This window comes from Phyllostomus discolor, chromosome 12, assembly GCF_004126475.2.
Source record: "Phyllostomus discolor isolate MPI-MPIP mPhyDis1 chromosome 12, mPhyDis1.pri.v3, whole genome shotgun sequence".
Classification (NCBI taxonomy): domain Eukaryota; kingdom Metazoa; phylum Chordata; class Mammalia; order Chiroptera; family Phyllostomidae; genus Phyllostomus; species Phyllostomus discolor.
The window spans coordinates 51,620,386-51,628,003 of NC_040914.2; the positions used below are offsets into that span (position 1 = coordinate 51,620,386).

A 7,618-nucleotide genomic window follows, 5' to 3' on the forward strand; every position below is an offset into this window, starting at 1 on the left:
TGGGCCGGGTGGGTCTCCTCCGAGGACAGAGGTTCCCGAGATGCCAGTATCCCTGGCATAGGGTGGGCCGGAGGGTGAAGGGAGCCCAGCGTTTTCACAGGGGAGAGATGGGGGACGGGTGCTCAGACCTCTCCAGCTCTGCCCGGCCCCTCCACACCCTCTCCCTCCACACCCAGGCTGGTCTTCCCCCTTGGAGGGGGGGCCATCAGCGTGCAGAGGCTGCCTGGCTTTGCTGTCACCTGCTCCCCCTGCCCGGGTAGTTTCCCTTTCCTAGGCTGCGCAGGGTTTTGAGAGGCCTCGCCCGCAGGGGCCTCACTTTCATGGTGCCGAGAGGGGGTGGGGCGGCATGCTGCCCGGAGGCTGGGGGGCGGGGCCTGAGGTTCTGGACTATAATTGCGGGACTAGGGCGGCTTACCCTCACCCACCACGTGCCAGCACCCCCTGTGCTTTGGCAAACACCCCTCACCCTTAGAGGTAGGCGTCTATTCCCGCTGCATAGCCGAGGAAATAGGACACAGAGGAGTTAATTATCTGCTCAGGGTTTCACAGGAAGTGAGGGGGATCCGTGTCACAGCGAAGCTTGGGAGGCGCCAGCCAGGGCCTCTGGGGGTGTTGTCCACGCGAAGCCGCGCATGCTAACAGAGCCCCCCCCCTCCCAAGTTCCCAGGCTGGCCTCAGCCTCGGAGGGTCAGGGCCCAGGCCGCTGAGCTGGCTGCATGTCTGGGAGGCGCTGGCGGTGCCCAGGGAGGGCCAGAGCTGAACCACAGCCCCACCGCCACCAGGGAAGGACCCAAACTCCAGAAGAAAGAAAGTTAAGGGAGAGCGGGGAGAGGAGGGAGCAGCAGGGAGCCCCCCGCCCCGCTGCCTGCTGGGAGCAAGGAGCTCCCGTTTCTGACCTCCTTTGCCCGATGTCCTCATGTCCCTGCCTCTGCTACACCAGCTCCCTGTGACCCCGGAAGGCCCCGCACTCACACTCCTTCCCACTCACCTCTAGGGCACGGATACACCTCAATTACCTCAGCCCGAGTGGGGGGTCCCCAGGCTGGGGCGGGGTGCTGGCAGCTGTGTCTGCATTGGACCAGGCCTTGCCGGACTCCCTCCGCTCGCATGCACCCCCCAGCTGTACAGTGTGGCGTGTGTTCGTGGCTTCGGGTGTGCAAGCTCTTCCCACACCTCCCCGGAGACCCACGAGATTGCCACACGCCCACTATGCAGGGCCCACGCCTGGCAGTTGGCCGCCTCATAAACATACTAACTAAAAGTGGGGAGGGAAATACAAAAAAGGTATCCCCACGTTGTACCCCAACGCGTCCCTCTTCCTGGGTTCCTCAAGTCCGAGCTGGATGCTGGAGGACTGGGAGAGAAACAGAGGGCACGGAGGGGCGCGGCGCGGCGCGGCGCCTCCGGGCGGAGCGGGGAGGCCATGGTGGCCCGCACCGAGCGGCCCTTCTGTCCTGTAGAGGGAGCTCCAGCCCCAAATTTCCCGACTCCCTCCCCTGGCCGGCCCGTCCAACCGGTCGCGCCTGCAGCCGGAATCCGGCCTGGGTCTGTGCTGCGGCCGGGACCTTCCGCGCCCCAACCTCCGAAGGCTGCCCTTGAGGGCCCCTGGGCAAAACCCACCGGGACGCCAAGACGCGCAGATGCTGCCATGTGCCGGGGCCCCCAACTCTGAATTCCGACTGGGCCCAGGAGCCAAGAGGAAAGGATGTGCACCCCTAAGCTCCCCTGCATACCCCCCATTCACCGCTCCACTGGAGCTTCCATAAGGAGGAGTCTGTGGTTGCAACGCGGTCGGAAGGGGGCTTGGAGCTGGGCTTGCATGGCCCCTGGCTAAGGAACTAACCTCAGTTGTGCCAATCTAAGAATGGGGGCGCGGGAAGGGGAAGAACCTCCCAACCTAACCCCTGTGCGTCCAGACCCTCCCCTAAACCTTCCTACTAGGTCACTGGACGCCCCCAGACCCCGGGGTTGCATCTGTGGGCCGGCGGGTGGGGCGCGCTTTCTCACCGAGATTCCTTGCAGGGAATCTCAGCCCCGGTTGCCCACCTGTCTCCTCGGCCCTTCCTCTCGGGAGCCCCGGGTACTCTCCAGCGGCCTCTCCTCCAGCGGCGCCCCCGGCCCCGCCACTTCTGCGCCTCCGCCTCCGCTGCTCACAGGGTCCGACCCGTCTCTCCTTCGTTTCTGCCGATTCCGGCGACTCTTCAAACATGGAGGGTGGGGGCGGGGGTGGAACAAAAACGCACAAAAAAACAACAGCAGACGGATCCCTCTGGGGGGCAACAGGCGGGTTGTAGTCAAAGTGGCAACAGCTCATTTATTTAGCCAAAAATAGATACTTTCTTGTACAATTTGGTTCACACATATGTACATTTTTTTTCTGTATATACAAACAAGTCGGGCGCGCTTATTCGCGCTGAAACTCCACCCCCCAAAATCCAGCTCACAGACCGACTTCACCAACTCAGCTAGTGTGGGGCACAGAAGCGACTTGGGGAGGACCCAGAGGGACTTGTTTAATTTGTTTTTATTTTTTTTGTTTAGTTTTCTTTTTTTTAGGTATTCATACACAGACATGCTTACAAGTCATAACTATACAGAGCGATATTTTTTTACAATTATTACAATTATTTCTTAAAAAATTTTTAAAAGAACTAGGACGAGGAGAGAGCTGACAAGACCAGCGCCGCGTCCAGGTGGCTCTGGGGCCTGCAAGAGAGAGGCAGCGGCGGTAGCACAGGCCGGGAGGGCGAGGGGCGGCCGCGCTGCCGAGGACTGGGAGACCCAACCCGGGGCGGGGGCCGGGGGGCAGGGAGGTGTCACACTAATGACGCCAGTTGTGGGCACTGGTCTTCCCGGTTACCTGTAGGAGTGCAGGGGGCTCAGCCCCCGAGGCTGGGGTCTGGGAGGAGGGAGGTGGGCCCCAGGGGCCCGCTGGCAGGGCTGGGCACGAGGTACCACAGCACCAGACCCTGAACCGCGCCGCAGTGCGCGGATGGGGACCGCGCTGCGGCACGGCCCGGGGCCCTCAGAGACGACGACGGAGTGTGTCGTCTGCTTTTAAAAGCTTGTCCCAGCTGCGTTCCCCAGGGGTGGGGGCAAAAGGCCCGCGTTTGCTCCCCGTTCTTTCCTTGCCCCGCCTGCCGGTCCCCCCCCATTCCGCCCACCTCCGAGTCTCTTACCGCCTGGGGACGGGCTGGAAAGCTGTCTTGAGTAACTTTTTCTCCACTTCCAAGGCACTACAGCGATCTAAGGGAAACGAGGGAGAAAAAGGAGGGCCTTTTTAGGGCGCTTTGTTCTGGCTCCCAGGGCCGTGGGGGGCAGGCGCTAGGCGGTGGAAGCCCGGAGCCCCTGGGGTCCTGCCCTCCTTCTCCGGCCCCGCAGCGATCCCCAAGGCCCACTCCCCACCTCCCTCCGTCGCGCCGAGCAGTCACCTGTTCCGCCCTCGGGCTCCGCGGGCCGAGCGAAGGCGGCTGCGGCGGCGGCAGCCTGGTGACCCGCGGCTCCGGGAAGTCCCAACAGGTGTGGAGGGGCCGAGCCGAGCAGGGAGAGAGGGTGCGGGCGTGGGCCGGGCTGCGGGCCCGGGAAGGGCCGGTTGGTCCAAGCGGGGAACTTGCCCAGCGGCGTAGAGACGAGTCTGTGCGCCGCGGCCGGGGAGAGCTGCAGGGCGGGGGGCGCGACGGCTGCGCCGGGAGGAGAACCCCCCGCGCCCGGAGGCGAGCGGCGCGGGTTGTCGGGGCTTGTGGCCGTCTCTGCCAGGGACCAGATCTTGGGCTTCTGCAGGACAGAGGCGGGCGCTGGAGCGGGAGCGCAGGGATCCAGGCCCGCGGGGGGCGAGGGCGGAGATGGCGGAGCTGCGGCCATGGGCGGCTGCACCGGGGCCAGACTCAGGGCCGGCGGCGGACGCTCCTCCAAGCCCTCGGAGCTGTCGTCCGAGTCGCTGTTCTTGGAGTCCGAGATGGGTCCCAGGCGGAGGTCGTCGTGCCCGTGCGCCGCCCCGGCCAGGGCCAGCTCAGGCGTGGCCGCGCCGTCTACGTTCTCCAAATCGATCTCCTCGTCCTCCTCGTCGTCCGCTAGGCCCTCGCCCCCCGCGTCCTCCTCCTCCTCCCCTCCGAGCTCCTCCTCCTCCAGCTCCAGCTCGCGTTTGCTGTCTTCTTCGTCGTCCTCCTCGTCCTCCTCTTCGCGCTCGCTCCCGTAAGCGTTGCCTTCCTCGTCGGTGCGGCTGCGGGGCGCCCAGGTCATCTTGTTCTCCTTCTTGAGGCGCCGGCGCGCGTTGGCGAACCAGGTGGACACCTGGGTGAGGGTCATCTTGGTGATGATGGCCAGCATGATCTTCTCGCCCTTGGTGGGGTAGGGGTTCTTGCGGTGCTCGTTGAGCCAGGCCTTGAGCGTGCTCGTGCTCTCCCGGGTGGCGTTCTTGGGACGGGACGGGTCTCCGAACTGGTACTGGCCGTAGGGGTAGAAGGCGGGGTGCGGGTGCGGAAACGCGGCGGCCGCGGCCGGATGCTGCACCCCGGGGCTGTCTTTCAGCTCATACTGCGCGCCCTGTACGCACATGGGGAAGGAAGGGACACGCGCGGAGGGAGCGAGGATGAGCCCTGGCCGTGGCGGCCTCCGCCCTCCCCGCCCAGGCCCCGCTAGTCTACTCCCGCGCGCTCACCCCGTCCGGCGCCCCAGCTCCCACCCCCTCATCCCCGGCTCTTCAGGCGCTTACCAGCTGCGGGAAGATGGGCAGCTCGGCTGCGTAGGGCAGGAAGGCGCCGTAGCCTTGGGCGGCGGCCGCGGCCGCTGCCGCCGCAGCGTAGGGTGCCCCGTACACGGACGAGAGCACATTGGACAGGGACCCCGAGGCGGCCAGCTCCGAGGCTCCGGCTCCCGGGCCGCCCCGGGCCCCAGCGCTGCCGCCACCGGCGGCGGCCCCCGGGCGCTCGGGTGGGTAGAGCGGGCGGATGTACTGGTAGCCGAGCTGGGGGAAGGACATGGTGGCCCGCGGGGCACGGACGGAGAGGGGGCCCGGCCCGCAGGGCCGCCCTGCTCAGCGCCACCCGCGGGCTCCGGCGCGCATCGGGGGCTGGGCCGGGCTGGGGCCGCGCTGCCTCCCGCGCGGCGCGGCGCTCCGCGTTCACCTATTGATCTGCTCAGCGGCAGCGGCGGCGGCGGCGAGGAGCCAGGTCAGGTCCGAACAGATTGGCGAAGATTCCCGGGGCTCCGGGCTCTGATTGACATTTCTACGGGCCCGCAAGCCCCTCCTCTCCGCGCCGGGCTCCCTCCTCTCGCTGCCGGAGCTGCCTCTGTCCGCCTGGCTCCTCGCTGCCCTCCTCTCCCCGGCAGTGTCGCGCCACGCTTCCTTCGCCCTCCTCTACTTCTCACTCCTCCTCCTCCTCCTCGCCCTTCCTCTCCCCTCCCCTCTGCGCGCTCCTCTTCCCCCCAGGATCGCTTCCGCTCCTCCGGGCTCTTTACCCCTTCTGGGCGCTAGGAAACTCTGTCCTTTCTCCTCTCTCCCTTTCTCTCACGATTTCTTTCCTCCCCTTCCCGTTCCTTTGGCTCTTCCTCCTCTCATCTCTCTCTCTTCCCTCGCATAACACTGTCCCCACCCCACCCCGGCCTCTGCGTCCTGGACTAAGGCAGCCTAAAGTTCTGCATACTTAGGGTGCCGTGCCGGGTAGGGGTGGGAGGGAGAGGTGTCCGTCTCTGTCTGTGTGTCCGTCCCCGCCCTCGCTCCCTCCCTCGCCCTTCCCCAAATCTCAGGTCTGACGTCGCGCCCTCTTATTCGACTTTTCCTTGCGTCTCCTTCCCGAGTCGCCAATCGCTGGGGAGCCTTACTGGCGAGGCCGCCCACCCCCGCGAATACCGCGCGCGCGGGGCGGGCCGGGGCGGGGGCAGGACCCCGGCGCTCCCAGTCCCTTCCCGCCCCCTTTGGCCTTCCTCGCGCGGCTGGGGTGGAGTGGGGGGAGGAGAGGCTTGGGGGCGGGGGTTAGTACGGGGTCAGCTCGCCCCTCCCGGCTTCCCGCCCCTCGGCACCTCTCTCCCTGCCCTAGCCCGGGCCTGGGTCGGGACCAGACCTGGGTCCGGGGCTAGTGCCGGGGCCTCAGTCAGTCCGGGCCCCTTTCTCAGCTCGCACCTCGGGAGGCTGGCCACTCAGAGCAGCGTAGGGAGGGAGGTAGAGGAGCGTGAGGAGGTGCATTGTAGTTGCGCGTTCAAAGGCCGTCTCGCTGCTCAGGGGGTCGAGGCTGCCCCCCCACCCAAGAGAACCAAACCCAGAAATTAGCCACGTTAAGGCCGCCTGAGTGTCCGGGTGCGATTGTTTATTTATTTATTTTTTTAGAAATGGCAGACTTGGCCAAGGAAGGGGTCTGCAGGGCGGACTCCCCGGGGATCCTGGGGAGCAGCGGCCCGAACGTGGACCCTGCCCGCACCCTACGCGGGCGCGGGAGTGGGAGGAGCCAGGTGACGGAGGCTCTTGGAACTTTCCGAGAGCACTTCGAGAAGTTCGTGCGTTGGAATTTCGTGTCTGTAGAGATCCTTCGTTTGGCAGCTGCTCTCCCCCGCGCTCCCTGGTCTCAGCGCCAACCTGTGTTCTCCCCGCGAGGATTTTCTCACGGGATCGGGTGGGGACGGGAGGCAAGACGCTTAGTTTTGTGGTAGGATATATCCCCAAATCAAACCTGAAACCCCAGTCTCCAAGCGCCCACCTTCGCGGATCAGGGCGTGCCACCGAGAGCTGGGAGGAAATTCCCGGGACTGTGGCGGCACCCGGCTAAACGCTTTAGGCCGCAGCGGGGACGCACGCAGCAGGGACGGACGCGCAGGCCGGGCTTGCGCTGGGAGCGCCGGCGGACAACACCAGGGCGAGGGCGGCGACTCAGCCGCGGAGACAGCAGCCCCGGCTCCGAGGCAGACAGGGGCCGCCGCGCTGATTGACAGAAGAGTCGTCTCCGAATTCCAGCAGAGGGGAGGGACCGGAGGGTCCCAGCCCAGCTAGCTGCCTCGGGTTTCAGCAGCTCTGCGGAGCCCCGTTGGGGAATGAACACCCGTGGGCACCCAGTTTTCATCCCATCCCCGCTCCTTGCCACCGCTCTTTGCACTGGTCGGGGACTCCAGGAGGTGGGAAAATGCTGAGAAAATTAGGGGTGGAGGGACGCAAGGGAAGGTTTGGAGGCAATAAAGTGTAGGGCTCAGTGGGGATAACCGACCTGTGGCCTTCTCGGAGTGGGGCAGGCCGCTGCCCTCAGCGCCTCCCCACCTGATTCTGCGTGACCCCCTGCCCTGGCCTTAGCTGGAGTCCCTCCTGAGGAGGAGGAATCAGAGGGGGCTGCGGCTTTGACACGTTTCCCAGGCGCCTGATTTCGTTTGGAGTAAACACTCTCAGAGAAGTGGCGCAGGGGATCGTGAGCTCACCTTCTGGGGGGGGATCTCTGGGTTCAAAATTGAGGGTAACGATACCATGACTCCCCAGAGGGTTTCCCAGGCGCCAGGCTCGAAGCTCAGCAGGTCTGGTGCCCTCCAGTTGGCACCAAACCAAGGCAGTGCCCACCGCGAGATGAGGGGGTAGGGAAACTGGGGCTGCGCTCTAAGTGCCGGGACGAAATGCCCGAAATTTAACCCCGCTCTTCCAGGAGGG

At 65.6% G+C, this 7,618-nt stretch overlaps 1 protein-coding gene across 1 annotated transcript; it reads right to left on the reverse strand.

Annotated features, from left to right (window-relative positions):
• Positions 1 to 2,288: 2,288 nt before the first annotated feature.
• On the reverse strand, positions 2,289 to 5,377 carry IRX3 (iroquois homeobox 3). Its single transcript, XM_028502079.2, has 4 exons — positions 4,712 to 5,377; positions 3,432 to 4,542; positions 3,180 to 3,246; positions 2,289 to 2,706 (listed from the first exon to the last, which is right to left on the reverse strand). Exons 1-4 carry the CDS (start codon positions 4,976 to 4,978, stop codon positions 2,652 to 2,654), a joined length of 1,500 nt encoding a protein of 499 aa, XP_028357880.1. The 5' UTR covers positions 4,979 to 5,377; the 3' UTR covers positions 2,289 to 2,651.
• Positions 5,378 to 7,618: the final 2,241 nt, after the last annotated feature.